Consider the following 17,343-nt stretch of genomic DNA (forward strand, 5'->3'; position numbering starts at 1 on the left):
CCAACAGACGAATCGAAGAGTCGTTTGACGCTCAGTCAGCATCTACGCTAACCTCACTCTATTTTTAGCTTGCGCTCGACTTGAACAACACCTCGTCGACTTCGAACCATTTGACTAACCACGTCAACGACCTGACTTGCCTCAAAAGAGACAATACGTTGATTTGAACAACTGCACATAGTGTTTCACCGAAATGTATTGATATTAGGCAAAACAGGTCAAGAGACAGTCATTGGTCAGACAACGCTCTTGGCTTACACGCAGCTCGTTGCCTACTGGTGGCCTGAGGACCCCAAATCCTTTCACTGCCTACCTAGTAGGTATATATATCCTACCCTACCTCCTCTCAGTCGTTCCCCCTCTTTCCTTCTTATACACTATTTCCCATCTCCATTCATCAATACCTAATCTCTTATCATCCGTTGCCAGGATCAGACCATCTCTTCCCTTACTCCTCCATTCACTTACACCATGGTATCCTCCGGTAGTGTCTTCTCCGAGACCCTTCAGGAGATCACCAACACAAAACTCCAAGAGCTGTCTAAACGTCGCTCTCATTTTGAAGAAGCCAAAACATCCATCTTGTCCTCAATTGACTCCGAACAGGATGCCGTCAAGCGTCTTGTCGCCCTGAGTGATGGCGTCAAGAAGTCCTTCGCCATCAAGCTTGATAAAGACGACAAGGTCATCCTTGGCCGCACCAAGTTCAAAAAGCTCGAGATTGACTTGAGGAACCTCGATCGTTTTATTGGCCAAGCCAAGACCGACCCCTCAGTTTCTTCCAAGATGCTGGCCGATTGGGAAAAATTGCTTGTTCGTCAGCTAGACATGCAAGCTCTTCAGTACCAGTATGCTTGGCTCTATGGAGAGCTCGTTACAGAGTGGCTGTCAAGCGATAAAGAAAAAGACACAGAAGTAGATGTCGAGATGGGTGGAGCGTTCGAGGACGTAGGTGAACAAGCTAAGCTGCAAGCCAAGATCGACTGGGAGAACATCGTGTTTGAACCAGCCAACGTTGACACCAAGGCCATCACTGAATATCTCGACCATCTATTTGGTATCGATGTCAAAGCAAAAAAGACCATTGCTGGCAGTCTACAGCGGCTTCGATACTCAGTCTCGAGCCACGAAGCATGCATGTCAACCCCAGACCAGTTTACCGTTGCTTCACTGAAATGGACCATTGCAGGTCTCCATTCGTCCGACCTTCTATCAAACGAGAAACGAGAGGTTCTCAAGGACTTTGAAACAAATGATATGATCCTCAAAGAGATCGCCGACGTCCTCAACATGCGAATCAACGCTTTGGAGTCCTGGACTTGGAACTCGGAATCTCCGGTTTCTTTGGAAATGACGCGTAAGATAAGCGGCATCTACAACATTCACATGCACGAAGACCTCCTTCAGGCCATCTTCCTGCAGTACATTGGCATCAAGTGGAGTGTATTTTTCAAGAGTGCATTCAAGATGTTTCGCAACTCTGCATCTTGGAAGTCTGTGAGCCAGGACATCACTCGTGACGAGAAGAGACGCCTAGGTTACTATTTGGGCTCACTGCAGACCGAACCCTCCCTACGGAGTCAGCGAGATGAGGTTAATGGGGCAAGATATTTCATGGCCCAGCTCATGAATTATGAAACTGAGCTCGTTAATACGGCTGATGGCGAGGAAGAAGCGGAGTATGAACAATTCGGCGCCTCATTGAAGCGAAGATCGGGGCGGATGAAGCAAACAGCTCGAAAATCTACAGGAGGCGTTGCACCCCACATGCAGATGGCCCAGATGGCCCAAATGTCCCAGAGGCTTAGCCTGCAAGCACTAAGACCCCCTCGCCCTGCTGGCGTTTCCTCTATTTCAAGATTCGACGAAAGAAATGAAGAAGAAGAAGGAGAGGAGGAGGAGGAGGACAACGACGGCGAGGATGAAGGCAACATCCGGAGCCCGATGGCTCTGAAACAAACATTGCTCCATCTGTTATCGTCCGAGATCACAGTCAACACTCACCTTTATGGTGAAATGACAGCTTTCCAATCTGTCTTTGAGGACTGGAACCCAAGGTTACCTCATGACACTGTCTTGGAAATTTTGAAATATTTCGGTGTCTCGGACACTTGGCTCAGCTTCTTCAAGAAGTTCCTCGAAGCTCCACTCAAGTTTGTTGACGAGGATGACTCGGCTACGCGCAAGCGCCGCAGGGGAACGCCCGCTTCCCACGTGCTCAGTGATGTTTTTGGTGAGACAACCCTGTTTTGTCTCGATTTCTCTGTCAACCAATCTACCTCAAGCAACCTGTGGAGGATGCACGACAACTTCTGGTTCTGGTCCAATGATCACAAGGTTGCAGTCAAGGCTTGGGAAACTGTTGATGAGTTCATCACCGTGACTGGAGTCGACATCAATCCTGCGAAGAGTGGATCAGTCCGGATCTCGAAGGACAGTAACATGGAGCTGACTATCGACGAGTCACTGCCTGCAGGTGATATCCGCTGGGGCTTCCTGCGCTTGTCACCTAAGACAGGCCGATTTGAGATTGACCAGACCATGGTTGACTCTCACATCAATGAGCTGCACAAACAGCTGCTTGAAAAGCGCAAGAGTATTCTTGGCTTCATTCAGGCGTGGAACAGTTATGCTGCGACCTTCTTCACGTCCAACTTTGGCAAAGCAGCAAACTGTTTTGGACGTGAACACGTTGACAACATGCTTTCCACACACAAGAAGATCGAGCGTGAAGTGTTTGCCAAGATTTCAGGAGGCGAAATCACAAGCGTTGCCGAGTATCTGAAGAAGGAACTTGGTGAACGTTTTGGTATCAAGGAAATCCCTGACGGTTACCTCTACTTCCCTATGGAGCTAGGTGGCCTTGATTTAAAGTCCCCATTTATCTCCCTCATGCAGATACAAGACCAACTCATCGAAGACCCTGCCAAACTCATGGTTGACTTTGATGAAGCTGAGCGTAATGCATACGAGGGGTACAAAGAGACCTTTGTCAACGGAAGGATTAAACAGGAGAGATACGGCCTGGACGACCCTGACTGGGTACCTGAATCCCAGCATGACAAAGACAACTTTATGTCTTTTCAGGAGTTCACTCGCTACAGGGAATTTTACTCTTTCGCCCACTTCAAGGGTCCTGAAACATTGTACCGCGTTTTCCGTAAGCTTCTCAAGAGGCCGAAGGAGTGCAAGGTCGACAATGATGAGACTCAGTCGGGTGCACTGGAGCAGCTACGCAAGGAGTCGAACCTTCGGGGTATCACGGGATGGTGGGATCAGATGGACGCTTATTGGACTTGGGTTACTATGTTCTACGGACGGGACATTGTTGACCGCTTTGGGAGGTTGAATATCGTGAATACGGAGTTGTTGCCTATTGCGATGGTGACTTTGTTTAGGGACAAGCGTGTCAAGTGGCAGGGTTAGTTTCGGCCGTTACTGAGGTGAAGGGATACAGGATTAATATGTGTGCTTTCTTTAGTTATGAACTTATGATGAGAATGAAATTGTTTGCTTTGGTTGGATATTTTGGAGGATCGGAATTTGAGGTGCTTCGTGATTCGTCTGGTATAAAAGAACTTGGCTCTAGAAATGCATGATATGATGAAGACATTTTATCCAATCTCAGAGTAAGCTACAGACTCGTACGCCCTCAGTGAGCCTCATCCCAAAAATTTAGATTATTGATCGAAATATACTTCCCAGCATATCAGCCACGAGCCAGCAAGCAACATAGGTACATAGTTACCTCATGTGACGGCTGGCACTACTAACGTATCGGGTACTACGGTGGGATGTCACCTGTTGGGTAGCTCCAGGGCTCGTGGACATGTTTTACAGGGAACTTCCTTGTGCAAGCGAGAGTTGTGTAATCAGATGGCTTACATTACTAGAATTCACTACAATTCTTATCTCGTAACTCCATTCAAAGTCCTGTTGCTCCGTCATAATCCTCAAACTCGTGACTTTTTGCCCTCCTCGGGAAGCAAGAATGGTCGTGAAGACTAAACATCCTCCCTCTAAAGCATGCAATCTTGTTCAATCATTTATTCCATACCGGCTGGTTCGTTTCGTATAGCAACTACCGTCAAGGCGAAGCTGAAGATATTGGGATGTCGTGACGAATGCGGGCAAGCTCCACGATCGCGGTCGAAATTTTAGGAGGCTCGTTTAAGCACCCTCGTCATCGTCGCCGACGCGAATGGTACCCTCAGCGCCAGCACCGTTGGCCCAGTAGCCACCAATCTCGGGGGTGGTGTCGCGGTTTTGGCGAGTAGCGGTGATGATCCAGAAACCGATAACAGCCTTGGTGAGAACATCAAGAACAGCGTAGATGACGACCTCGGTGCCGACCTTAACCTGCCAAGCGCCACCAGCAGCACCCCAGACACTGTCGCAATGTTAGCATGACATCAATTGACCAAAGTACTAGAAAAACTTACACAATGTAGACGATCCAAAGGATCAGAGAAGCGACAGAGACGGAGCCAAAGAGTCGGGCAATCTTGGTACCGCGAGCTCGAGAAGTTCGTGAGCCGGGGACAGCGACGTGCCAGATGGTAAAGACGAAGCCGACGATGCTAATAGCGTACCATCCCCACTTCTGAGCAGTGTTGGCATGTCCGACAGCAGAGAAAGCACCGGCAAGGACAAAGATGACATTGGCGATGACGGCCATGATGGTGTGAGCACCGTCAACACCAGCCAGCAAGCAAAGCTCGACAACCAGAATAGGTGTAGAAATGGCCCAGTCGACGTAGCGCGCCCAGAAGACCTGGCGACAGACATCGTGGTGGGTGTCGGGGACGTGCTTGTGGTGGTCTCGCACGCTGGCGCAGTTGAAGTGCGAGGTCTGGCCGGAAGCCATGGCGAAGTAGGCCAGGGCTGAGATGATGGTGGTCAAGGTGGACAGGAAGTAGAAGACGCGGCGCTGGACGGCAACGTTCCATGACAGGATCGCAAAGATGGCGGAGACGACGGTCATGGCGACGAAGAGAACCCATAGAGCGCGGACGCCATTGTGGCCAATTGTTTGGTAGTGAGTTGGCTCGGCTGTTGTAGGAGTGTTAGTATGTGTCCATGATGAAGCTGATGGTGAGGATGAACGTACGAATAACAGTAGGAATGGGGCTAACGCCTCCGTGGGTCTTGAAAGCCTCCATGATTGACGATGTAGTGTGCAGTTACTGTGTTTCCTTCAATCTTCGATGTACTTGAAGGATGATAGTATGAAGCTAACAAGTGTAGAGAGACGTGGAGAAAGAGCTGGGACCAAGAGCTTTAAAAAGAGGAGAGACGACAAGAGGCAGCAGGATTGAGGCGGAAGCTTACGCCGCATTCGTCGCCTGAGGCGTTTCTTTTCGTTTCCGGTTACTTGAGTAGAAAATAAAAGAAAACAAAGCAAATGCTACACAACGTCATCAATGACATGTCGATTGCGGGTGTTTGACACAGAAAAGCAGGTATTTGTTTTATGGTGCGGGGTGAGGAAGAACGGGTGAGGATGCTGCAATTATCGTGTGTAAGAGGCGTCACTGCTACGTAATTTTGGTGTGTGTTACACTAAGGACTGACCAGAAGAGACGCGTTTCGCTTTGTTTTAGATGCCATTAATAAGTACCATGATCTACAATTCTGTATCAATTATTGGCCCATCAATCATTGGTAATCGGGATACAACTCCGCTGAAGTCATGATGGCTCCAGTTGTCTGTTACTTGGAGCTGCCTGTAGCTTGAGCATTGACCTAAAGCTCTATTGTTGTTATGCATCACATTCCCCCGTACCTGGTTCAAGTCACAGTAACAGTTACACAAACTGGTCAACATGCAAGCAAACGAACGCGTAACAAAAATAATACGACGAAACCAACCAATGTCAAGCAAAAAGGATAGCTACAGCCACAGGTTTTGCGTCACACACAGCTCCGACAAAAGTTAGCCTCAAGACTAGACTCTGGAGCTTCCATGTCAGGCTAGAACCTCTTAGACCAGTTGTAGCCACAGATACCCGCCACGATCATCACTGATCACCAGAGTCTCGGAGAAATAGCCACTGTCGTCTGTCTGTTGAGTAATCTCACTGGCTGGTGAGAGTCTCTGTCACCTTGGGCAATGATCCATGTATTCCTGAGGGTTTGCTCAGACAAGACACGGAACATCATTCTGCCGCTCGTCGTGTTCAGCTGCAGATCTGAACTGACCTAAATCTCGATCGTTTGAAGATCCCTTGGTTAAATACAGGGAACCTCGGACGGGAAACAAATGCACATGATCCAATGTCAACCACTCGATCAAGGACGGGCCAGCCAGATGTCTCAAGCCTCTTCAGCTGAATGCACATAAACAAGATGAACAAAGCAAAGAAAATGCGATGAATCTCGGAACACGAAAAAAATGATGTACGGGCAAGTGCATGAACTGGACTGTGGTCACGTTGAAGACACTGTCAGTCAGCCATGGCCGCCTTTTCCGTGTCATCATTCCATGAATGCATCTCAGTCGATCAATATCCCATCCCATCAGTCAGGTAACTAATGGCGCAGTCATTCTCACCTCCTTTCTCCCCCGCAAGTTCCCCAGACTTTTTTTTGTTAACATCACCTGCCGACCACTTGTCTTTAAAACGTGGAGGGTCCAATAGCAAAGGCAGAAAAGAATAGTCTTGACATGTGAAATGCAAAGGCAGATGCACCACCATGACGCATTTGGTAGCCACACTGCATCAGCGTACCACGTGCCGCTGTAAGGGCTGCTGTGCGTAGCGCTGTGATTGGGGTTTTGTGGCCCTCTACTTTTAGCGGTGAGCATATCTTGGGCTGCATGTTTTATTTATTTCGGGTCGTCAAATGTTTTACTGCGACTGAAAGAGAGACACTCTGTGATAAGTAACAATAAAATAATAGCATTGATATCCATCATTTTGTTGGGAAATGCAATCTCAGCTGTCAAAGAACCCTGCTGAATGACCTGGCAGTTACAGGGTGTTTAGTGGACAACTGTCGCTGATCAACCCTGCTTCCCCACGTTCAACGTCGGTAGTAGCTTAGGCTCGGAAAGTGGACTCTCGCTGGCAAGATTGGTATTCCATGTTTTCCATCTGCTTCGCAAACTCTAGAATTCCTTCTTTTAACTCTAACCAGTATCAATAACTCCTTAACGCCTACTACCTACTCTTACGGCCTTCAAGATTGTTCTTCTTCATTACCTGTACATTTATTAGCCTCTTGTTCCTCTGTATCTGTCTCAACGCCCCCTGCTCTCGTCACCCCCACCACTTCCGCGACCGCTACGCACCTCCATTTGTTTCTTGGCTTGTGACCCCGAGATCCTTGATACCCGACGACTGTTAGAATAACGCTCATAAGTCGACGACTTTTCACGACTCTCCCCTTTAAACGTTTATTATACATACAGAATCACACCACAGTCCTGTCATGCGATAACTTGGTTCCTCCTCAACCGATTCCGAAACGACCACCGAACCTGCGCTTCTCGCGCGTAGGCTGTCGCAATGTCCGACCTACTACTACAGACCCGTGCGGTCCCTTCTCTATACAAAAACTCTGCGAAACCTCCTACAAAGTCAAATACCAAAGCGAAAAGACCGCCCGTCTCTTCGGTCCCCGTGGTGAATACCCTACAAAAAGCCATTAGACAGGCGAACGATACGTGGCAGTGGTGCAAAGATGGTTTGACAGAAGACCAGCGCTTAAAGATCAAGCAGCTGGAGGAGAGGAAGCAAAAACTTTGCTTAAGCATGCAAAATGTAGGTTATCCATATACCTTGCTTGTATTCTTGACTGACCATCCAGGCCGAGTCTCATGTTCAATGGGAAGCTGCAGCGAAAGAACTAGACAGCCTCGAAGGCAACGACGAATGGAAACGAGATGCTTCCACAGGCGATTATAACCCCAAACTGATTCAAGAGCGACTCGATGCCTTGGACGATGCCCGCACGAAATGCGACGTTCACACGATGATGCACTTGATCCGCACGGCTCTATCTCGCGATCTCGGCGGCATGGACAACGTTGATCTGTACCGACACTCCTACACGGGAACGAAGCGTCTTATCGAACGATACGTCGAGTCGACAGCCAAAACGATAGACGCCGTCGTGACCCAAAGCCGACTCGATCAGAGCATTGAGAACAGAGACCTACTCGAAGGTATTCTGTTCGCTCGACAAAGCTACGGCCGAAGTGCATTACTCCTGTCCGGGGGCGGCACCTTTGGCATGTCGCATATTGGTGTTCTCAAGGCCCTATTTGAAGCGAAATTGCTGCCAAGGATCATTTCAGGCGCAAGCGCGGGGAGCATCGTCTGCGCTGCCATGTGCACACGAACCGACGAAGAAATCCCGCTCCTTATTGAAGAGTTTCCATACGGAGATCTTGCCGTGTTCGAGGATCCGAGTGGCCAAGATGGTGTTTGGAGTAACTTGCGCAGGTTGTTGACGGAGGGAAGTTGGTCTGACATCAAGCATCTCACCCGGGTAATGAGAGGGTTGATGGGCGACATGACGTTCCAGGAAGCATATAACCGGACACGCCGCATTCTCAACATTTGCGTGTCGACTGCCTCCATGTACGAACTCCCGCGCCTGCTCAATTACGTGACAGCGCCAAATGTCATGATTTGGTCTGCTGTCGCTGCTTCATGCTCTGTCCCGCTTGTCTTTAACGCTGCACCTTTACTTGTCAAGGATCCGATTACAGGCGAGCATCAACCCTGGAACCCCACGCCTCAGCGATGGATTGATGGGTCTGTGGACAATGACTTGCCAATGACTCGACTGTCAGAAATGTTCAACGTCAACCATTTTATCGTTTCTCAGGTCAATCCTCATGTCGTGCCTTTTCTTTCCAAGGATGACCACTTGTCGCCTGTCAGAAAACCCGACCACATGCAACAGACCACTGGCGATAACTACGATTGGGTATATAAAATGACATCGCTTGCGCGCGATGAAGCGTTGCATCGACTTCAATTTCTCGCTGAGCTGGGCATTATGCCCAATCTTGCCACGAAATTCCAGAGCGTCCTCAGTCAAAAGTACTCTGGCGATATCAATATTCTTCCCGATATGGGTATTAATGATCTGCCTCGGCTACTACGCAATCCCAGTCCCGAGTTCATGATGCGAGCTTGCCTCATGGGTGAGCGAGCTACATGGCCCAAATTAAGCCGAGTACGCGACCGTTGCGCGATTGAGTTGGCGTTAGATCGAGCTGTACATAGACTTCGCGCTCGAGTGGTCTTTTCAGAAAGCCAGCGTGATCTTCGACGTTTGAACGTCACTGCTGGAAATATTCCGCTTAAACTACCTGTTAGAATCAAGGAGGGGCAGACAATTATTGAGCCTCCCAGTGAGGTTAAGGACCAGAAGCGACATCGTCGCAAGTCTGGAAGCAGTTTGCATGTCGCACCCAGACAATGGCTATTGATGGATACAGTCACCATTACGGATGATGAGACAGAGCAGGAGGAGCGCATTGAAATGGAGTCTCGTCGCCGAGCTGGGTCGCCCGTCGCTCAGCGCAAGCCCTCCCGCCTCAAACGATCATCACGGTCTCAAGTCCATCTTCACACTCGAGCTACCCTGTCAGCCGTTGTCGATGCCGAAGAGGTTAACCCGACATTTAACTTTTCCAAACCCATCACACCCCCACTAAAAAGCCCAAGAGGAAGTGTGTCGCAATCCATGTCTGATGGGTCAGAACAGGCGACGCCAGAACCTAAACCACAGGACCACATTACCTCCGAGACGGAAAAAAAAGACATGAGCGAGGATCTTCCCTCAAGTGATCACCGAGAGGATGCAGATCTGAGCGATGTCGACACATATAAAGTGTATCAATTGGGGGAGAAAGCAATGACTGTAGATGAGCCTCCTCCTGGACCAGCAGCGCGTGCGGGCTGGATACTATGGGACTAGGAGTTTGATAGAGATGCGAAGAGGCAAGAGTAGATATTTCACAGGGGATTGAACCTAAAGCAGGATTACTCACGAAAGCATGTTTGTGCAGGGTAGCATGGTTGATGGAGCGTGTCTTTTGGTGTTTGGATGCATGGGTACGGTATGGCATGGTTGCATATTGCTCTAGTGGATAGATATACCAATTGTATTAGCATTTGATCCTAGCAAGAGGCTTTTTTCTGCAATGCGGATCTGTGAAGTTTAGGTCTGGTCATGTCTGGTAACTCTGGTAATGAGTGCCGTGTCTCAGTGATACAGCTCATCTGGGACAGAGAGTGGATATGTATGGTCTTGTGGTAAGGCAACACCTGGGAAACAGTTTCTATAGAGATGCCAAGTCGGAATTAGTGAAACGTTTCACTATCTGAGCGTTCTTTTGTTCTGACAATGGCTTGTATTGTATTGTCGGTAAGACTGTTGATATTGATACCGGTCTGGCACTTGAAATCTGCTAGTCTAGCACTCATTACGGCACTTTGTGTTAGACCATACTTTGAAACAGTGCATTTCTATTCTAATCTTGTTAGTTTCTATGTCTTGACACTGATGCCAGCGCACGGGGCAAGATATGAGCTATACGTGATTTGGACAATACATTCCATCATATTCTCATATTTTTCCGTCACGGTTTGACTACCTAGTCAAAAAGATCAACGTTGCATGGATCAAGGAAAGACAAAAACTGTCGATCGTATCTTGACTTTTTGTAGGTTGTCTAGCGTAAAATGTCTTGCTTGATTCAAATACCTCGCACTCGGCATGTAAACCAACTGATCAAAAGGTCCGAGTACCATGCCCTCAAGCCCTGTAAGCGCTATTGATGCAGTGCTCAGCTTTAGTTCAACATTAGACGAAAATGAGGCTCCCCTCCTACGGACAGAGAGAGCATTGACTTTTTCACTTCGATCTAGTTCTGCAGTAGCGCACAGCGGAGATCCCGGGTTTCCCGCTCCTCCATCTCATCTTGACAAGAGAAGGGGACGGATGTAACATTGAGCTACCACCCTCAGAGATGGCATCTTGCAGGGAATTGATGGCGTTGGACAACGGAGCTACCCACTGTCACCCACGCTCACAAGCGGTTAGCCTATTGATGTGCGAGCAAGCTGAGAGGTGAGACATACGGCATACGAGACCTTGCTTAGCTCAGAGGGCCCGTCCCATCCCCGCTTGGTTGCATTGAAGATCACAACCTTAGAATTGCCGTAATGAGAGATTGACTGAGATGGAGTTTACCTGAACCAGGTTAATTAAACATACGAGTTTTCGTTTACTATATATATATCTTGTACTCTACTCTCACTTCACGCCAGTATTCCAAAGCAAAGCATCAATCACTTCATCCTTTCACAATGCGCTTCTTCCAGACTCTTTCGCTTTCAGCGCTTCTTACTCTTGGCAATGCTGCTGCCATTGCCAAGGACTCAAAAGTCAAGGTCCCAGAACTACCAAACACTGACTACGATGCCGTCGTCATTGGAGGTGGCCCAGCTGGTCTTTCTGCTTTGAGTGGTCTTGCTCGTGTACGAAGAAATGTCCTTCTTCTCGACAATGGACTGTACAGAAATGGACCTACTCGGCACATGCACGATGTCATTGGCTTTGACGGTAAGTAACATATCTGATCTCAGCAAGAATCAAACTAACTAGATAGGCGTTCAACCTGCATACTACCGCTACGAGGCCCGTAGATTACTCTCCTACTACGACACTGTCAAGATGGAGAATGCCACAGTCGTAGACATCAAGGCCCAAAAGGGCGACTACACTTCCTTCTCCCTCTCAGTTGACTACCCCGGTCAAGACACCAAGACAATCACAGCCCGCAAGGTCGTTCTCGCAACTGGCATCAAGGACCTTCTCCCTGACACGCCCGGTATTGCTGAGAACTGGGGCAAGGGCATCTTCTGGTGTCCCTGGTGCGACGGCCACGAGCACGCCGATCAACCCCTCGGTCTCATCGCCCCTCTAAACAAGGTCGCCGGCCTCGTCCGAGAGATGGCAACCCTCAACTCCAACGTGTACGCCTTTGTCAACGGAACCGACAACAGCACCACACAAGCCCTCGCAGACCAGGATCTTCCCCAGTGGAGGGAGTACCTGAAGCTGCACAACGTTACAGTCGACAACAGAACCATCACAGAGGTCAAGCGTCTCAAGAACGGTGACACCCACAACGCTGATCCCAGCCTTCCTTCTGTCCCTGAGTTTGATCTTTTCAGCGTTGAGTTCACTGAGGGCAAGCCCGTTGAGCGCGCTGCGTTCTTGACGAGTTTCCCTGATGAGCAGCGCTCTGATGTTGGAGAGAAGGCTGGTGTTACGCTGTACGGTGGACGACTCCAGGCTAATGGCAGTGCGGGTCTGATCACCAACGTCCCTGGTATCTACGCCATTGGTGATGCCAACACTGACAACACCACCAACGTGCCCCATGCTCTCTTCACCGGTAAGAGGGCTGCGGTCTTTTTGCACGGTAAGTCTTCCATAATCTCTACATAAACGCATCATACTAATTGTGCTAGTCCAACTTGAGAGAGAGACACAGGCTGTTGAGCTCGCAGGACTGCCCAAGCGAGAGGCTGAGCTCCAGGAGCGAGATCTTTGGGAGACGATGAATGGCAAGCGTGGCGAGATGCTCTACGCTGGTGAATTTGAGCAATAATTTTGATGAAAAGTCAAGAAAAGGAGAAGCGTATGCGGAGGTAATTAATAATGGGGAAATGCATATTTAATGGTGGTATATAAAGCATTATGAGTTACGGAATTGTTATCAATGACAATACATTGCTTTGAAAGACAGCATCTTATGAGGAAAAAGTGAAAAAGAAAGTTGTAATACCTACGTCAATGTGCTATTGTGACTCGGACATCTCAAGTGGGTTCTTGGTATCGATGTTCGACGACCAAACTTTGAGCCTTTGAACTTGTCTTAATGAGACTTCTCAGTATCCCATTGTTTGAGCATACCCTCAAACTGCTCATGTCTCTTCAAAGCCTCGCTGAATGAAACCAATTGCTCTCCTCCGCCGTTGGCAAACTGTTCGTAGATCGCCGCAATACTCCTCCCAATAATCGGGATATCGTTCTCCTCTTGCCAATCATACCACTTCCACTCAACCTCCTCAACAGTATCTGTCTCGAAATCGTGAAATTCAATGTTTACAGGCTTGGAATACCCTGATGCATTTAAAGCAGTACCCCCGAAGCCTCGGAGTCTAATCTCGCCCTTTTCGCCATTGATGGTGATGACCAGAGGTGGTTCACCGGGGAAGGGCTGGCCACGACGGAAGCGGATCGACACAGCAGCGCCTTTTTGGACGGTTTGCGATTCTTTCAAGGTTCCTGTTGCGAAGGTGATATCTGGGACGTCGGTTGCAACTCTATCGATGATCTCGTTCGTCGTGGCATCACGGATTCGGACGTTGGGTCTTTGAGAATAAAGACGACTCTTGATATCTGTGACATCTCCAAGAATGGACTGAAAGGAATCGAATACTAAACGAATTAGTCGCAATTCGAATTCAGTTCGGTTTCGGATTACTTACTGTGCCCTAATCCAATGGTAAAAGTATTTCCACCTATAGCACGTTGAGTAAAGTACTGCAAAGTTGACGGCAGAATATCTCTATCATTCGTTCCTCCAGCAGCATGAAGCTCACTGCTAAGAACCTTTCCAATACGTCCCTCACTCAAAAGCTCACGGATCTTGACAACGGGCGGCGCAAGACGTCCCTGAAGTCCAACAAGAGTCTTGACGTTGTTCTCCTTGGCTGCATCTACAAGCTCCTTCGCATGCTCAAAATCCTGCGCCAAAGGCCACTCAACGAAGACTGCCTTGCCAGATTTTACTACCGGGAGAGCGTTTGAGTGATGAACGTCGACTCGTGTAGCCACAACGACGAGATCAATGTCTTTATCAGCGGCGAGATCTTCGGATGTGCCATAAGCTTTCGTCTCAGAGGGGAGTTTATAGTGTGCGATTGCTTTTCTAGCCGCTTCGACGCTGCTGTTCTGGAGCGCGACGATCTGGTATTTTGATCGACCGAGGGGAGAGAGAAGGTAAGGGAGGTGTGCGTTGGAGGCCCAGCTTGTCTTTGCGGAGGATGAGAGGCCGACGATAGCGGTGCGAATGGGAGCCATGATGGTGTTTTGTTTTACAGAGGTGTTGGTTATGTTATCTCTTATGACTTCAGATTGGTATATTTGACCATAAATGCTGGCCATTATATAGTTTCCTTGTGGTGATGAGAGGCTACTATGATGCAATCGTGATTTCCAATCATGGATTTATAAGTTGATGGACTGTCAGATTGTGACGTAACGCAATGTATTATCTGGGCGATATTGATTATTTGGTAATATATAAGCACCTAATCCAAAAGTAGAAAATGCTAATTACTCTTTTGGGCTTATGGTGTTGAAGTTAGTAACAAACATAAGCCAAACAACAGGAACTAGAAGTTCAAAGTTGACCGACATTGTTGGTCTCTTGACAATCCATCTACCATTTATTAACTTTATACATATCGATAATGCTTCATTCCCACGCCTTATGGTTGAGTTTTAATTGTAGGGTCCACTCCCTCTGTCTCCAGTCGAACGAAGCATGTGCAAATGGGGTGTTGTGCGGTCGTTCGGCCTCTTGGAACATACGTTTTATTGCATTGAGATACAGAGCGGCCAATATTGCATAAACGAAGATCTGCATATGTGCTTTGGCTACTCAAGCAGGTGGGTTGCGTAAAGACCTGTACTCATTTAGGGATTGATATAAATATTAGATCATTCTTAGTGTATATATTGCCTAAGAGTGGACTAATAATTTCGTCTGTACTGTTTCAAGTCCCTATGTTTTTAGCAACCCGCCTGCTAAGTAAGTTGCCTATCTATATAAAAACGTCTCCTCGAATCGTTTCATCACGCACAGCTTCGCGAGAAAACAGTCTCAATCAGTTTCGGCATATAATCAGGATGCGGCAGTCGTATTACTCTTTTCTTCAACTCGCAGCGAGATCATCCATCCTTACGAATTATGCCTCTGAGACATTATGCAGTCATGGTTACATCGATTCAAATGGCACTGACCGACTATAGCCGACGCCTCTCCATGACATTGAACCTCGTAATGAATACCAATAAATGACACATCCTGTATGCAGGAACATTTCAATTGGAAGTTGCCAGGGAAAATCGTGCGAACAATGAGCTGAGGCTGAGGAACGGGCCGTCGTGGATTCTATAAGAGCAAGTCTAGTTCTGACGACGTGCATATTTCAAAAGAGGGGATCCGAGACATTTTGTCAAGACTTGGGAAATTTCACATGTCGATCAGTAGCTCACGACAGCTCAACTTTGATGTATTGGTCACTAATTGAATCCATGTCAGACTGGGCTTGTCGAAAACCATAGAGGTGTTTGTGGCTGGCTGAGACATTTACACCGTTGCTGGTCTGGCCAGAGTACAATCCAATGCATATACCTTGCTGTAGAATTCGCTAGCCGTAATTCTGTACCCATGAAGAAAAAGGTCTTCTCGAGTATGGATAATTGGCAATGTACTTAGAACTCCCTCTGACAACACAGGCACAAAGAAGCAACTCAACTATCCAGAGGATTACAAAAGCCACTTGCATCCGCGGCTTCATCAGCTTCTACCCCGCACAATTCGATTGGATGTAGATCATGTATGTAGAGAATAGTTGAGTATCTAATGCATCCTGCAGTCAGACAGATGTCTTTACTGATGGCCACCGTTTGACAGCAACGTCTTGTGAAATTTGGCACAGTGACTGAATGGATGCCTTTCAGGTTATTCGTGAGTAAACAAGGTCTGTGACTTGGGAGTTTTCCAGAGTTATACAGTATGATTTGCAAGATCGCATGCTCTCCCTCAGCTATGACAGAGACCGTGACATTCTAACTATAATCATTGAGGACAACATCATGTCCGTGCGATATTGGAAGCGCTCAAGGGCACAGCCAGCCACATTCTGTTCTCTCTGCCTCTTATGTGCAGTGTCATACTTTATAGTGTTACATTCTCAACTCCACAGCTTCACATGCTGGCTTTATAACCAATAATCTGTGGATTCTTCCATTGACTATCGATGCAGAAGGCAAATGTGAGACACGAATTCCTTGATCATCATGTATATGCCTTTACCGTAAGAAGCCAGAGGCATGAAGGGATGCAAGACGGAGGATCTCGAGGCCGAGCAGAAAGATGGTATCTTTGACTGTAGATGGTGGTCAAGATAGATATAAAAAGGCCACTTCTCCCCATCCAAATCCATCTTTCTTCATCCTCAACTCAGAACATCTCAACAACTTCAAACAAAAGCTTTCAGGCTCATATCCAAGACCTACAACTTTCAAGTCAGTTTCTTTCCTCTTTCTCTTTCCGAACCTCCCACTAACACACTCAGAATGTCCTACACCATCAAAGTCCGTGTCTACCAGACCAACCCCAACGCCTATTTCCACATCGTTGAAAAGGGTTGCTGGCACTACGCAAACGGTAGCCAGTGGAATGAGCAGAACGGCATCCTGACACTCTCCATGGGCGGCAGTGGTACCTCTGGCATGCTCCGCTTCAAGACTGAGCAGAACAAGGAGGGCTTCTTCGTCGCCATGGGTGTACACAACTACAAGCCCTGGGTTGACACTATAACTGGCCTGGGTGACGATATCACCTGCGTCAAGGCTCTGCCCGAGTACTACGGCAACGCGTCGGACCGTACTCGATCTCGCGAGTCGCAGCGTACTGAGCAGACGATTCTCAACATTGATCGCAGAAACATTTCTACCCATTACAAGGTTAAGGAGGGAAACAACCTTGAACTTGATATCACCATCGGATAGGGGGCTGGGTCGAAAGCCTTTATCAATATGGGATGGAGAGGATCTATAAGTTATCTTAGCAAATTGAACTCTCATTGACACCGCGACAACATGAAAAAGCTGTGAATGTATCCAATAAGGTTTAGCCTTGGGTTCGAACTTGTCAAGTGGAATGACAAGGCAACGATCAAAACAGATTGATAGACTCTACCAAATTATCGATATACTCTGTTGCCTAGAAAATGACTCAGTATAATAGCTGCAAACTACTTTATCAAGGTTTCAATAACTAATATGTTACCTGAGTATTTTAAACATTTGCTTGAAATTCTGATTTTCGCAGAGGCTATTGGCCGAGATTCGGTCAACATGGCGAGGATTAATCAAGACACTCACGTGGAAGGTTTCTATTACAAAATTGTATTTTCAGAATAGGTGCTTATTCAGATTAAAGTTGTAGCCTGTAGTGTCGCTTCATTAATAGCTTTTAGGGAATTTATTAAAATTTTAATATGTTTCCTG

The 17,343-nt window shown here is 47.7% G+C and overlaps 6 protein-coding genes across 6 annotated transcripts; 4 read left to right on the forward strand and 2 right to left on the reverse strand.

The window, feature by feature from the left end:
- Nucleotides 1–471: 471 nt before the first annotated feature.
- Nucleotides 472–3,426, forward strand: FGSG_07553 (uncharacterized protein; the record flags this gene model as incomplete). The annotated part of the gene is made up of 1 exon (XM_011329030.1): nucleotides 472–3,426. The coding sequence occupies one exon, from the start codon at nucleotides 472–474 to the stop codon at nucleotides 3,424–3,426; it is 2,955 nt and encodes a 984-aa protein (XP_011327332.1).
- Nucleotides 3,427–3,864: 438 nt separating this feature from the next.
- Nucleotides 3,865–5,253, reverse strand: FGSG_07554 (opsin-1). Its single transcript, XM_011329031.1, has 3 exons — nucleotides 5,111–5,253; nucleotides 4,443–5,052; nucleotides 3,865–4,390 (listed from the first exon to the last, which is right to left on the reverse strand). The coding sequence occupies exons 1-3, from the start codon at nucleotides 5,160–5,162 to the stop codon at nucleotides 4,171–4,173; spliced, it is 882 nt and encodes a 293-aa protein (XP_011327333.1). The 5' UTR covers nucleotides 5,163–5,253; the 3' UTR covers nucleotides 3,865–4,170.
- Nucleotides 5,254–7,511: 2,258 nt separating this feature from the next.
- On the forward strand, nucleotides 7,512–9,939 carry FGSG_07555 (uncharacterized protein; the record flags this gene model as incomplete). The annotated part of the gene is made up of 2 exons (XM_011329032.1): nucleotides 7,512–7,766; nucleotides 7,813–9,939. 2 exons carry the CDS (start codon nucleotides 7,512–7,514, stop codon nucleotides 9,937–9,939), a joined length of 2,382 nt encoding a protein of 793 aa, XP_011327334.1.
- Nucleotides 9,940–11,333: 1,394 nt separating this feature from the next.
- On the forward strand, nucleotides 11,334–12,643 carry FGSG_07556 (uncharacterized protein; the record flags this gene model as incomplete). Its single annotated transcript, XM_011329033.1, has 3 exons — nucleotides 11,334–11,589; nucleotides 11,717–12,454; nucleotides 12,504–12,643. 3 exons carry the CDS (start codon nucleotides 11,334–11,336, stop codon nucleotides 12,641–12,643), a joined length of 1,134 nt encoding a protein of 377 aa, XP_011327335.1.
- A 267-nt stretch (nucleotides 12,644–12,910) lies between these two features.
- On the reverse strand, nucleotides 12,911–14,121 carry FGSG_07557 (uncharacterized protein; the record flags this gene model as incomplete). The annotated part of the gene is made up of 2 exons (XM_011329034.1): nucleotides 12,911–13,476; nucleotides 13,527–14,121. The coding sequence occupies 2 exons, from the start codon at nucleotides 14,119–14,121 to the stop codon at nucleotides 12,911–12,913; spliced, it is 1,161 nt and encodes a 386-aa protein (XP_011327336.1).
- Nucleotides 14,122–16,302: 2,181 nt separating this feature from the next.
- FGSG_07558 (uncharacterized protein) lies at nucleotides 16,303–16,927 on the forward strand. The gene is made up of 2 exons (XM_011329035.1): nucleotides 16,303–16,356; nucleotides 16,407–16,927. The coding sequence occupies exon 2, from the start codon at nucleotides 16,408–16,410 to the stop codon at nucleotides 16,840–16,842; it is 435 nt and encodes a 144-aa protein (XP_011327337.1). The 5' UTR covers nucleotides 16,303–16,356; nucleotide 16,407; the 3' UTR covers nucleotides 16,843–16,927.
- The last annotated feature ends 416 nt before the right edge of the window (nucleotides 16,928–17,343 follow it).

Source organism: Fusarium graminearum, chromosome 4 (genome assembly GCF_000240135.3).
Source record: "Fusarium graminearum PH-1 chromosome 4, whole genome shotgun sequence".
NCBI lineage: Eukaryota > Fungi > Ascomycota > Sordariomycetes > Hypocreales > Nectriaceae > Fusarium > Fusarium graminearum.

Coding starts and splice junctions, on each gene's coding strand:
- FGSG_07558 (XM_011329035.1), top strand. CDS start 16,408: ATGTCCTACACCATCAAAGTCCGTGTCTACCAGACCAACCCCAACGCC.
- FGSG_07554 (XM_011329031.1), bottom strand. CDS start 5,162: ATGGAGGCTTTCAAGACCCACGGAGGCGTTAGCCCCATTCCTACTGTT. Junction 5,053..5,110: donor CCCCATTCCTACTGTTATTC/GTACGTTCATCC, acceptor CTCCTACAACAG/CCGAGCCAACTCACTACCAA. Junction 4,391..4,442: donor CTTTGGATCGTCTACATTGT/GTAAGTTTTTCT, acceptor ACATTGCGACAG/TGTCTGGGGTGCTGCTGGTG.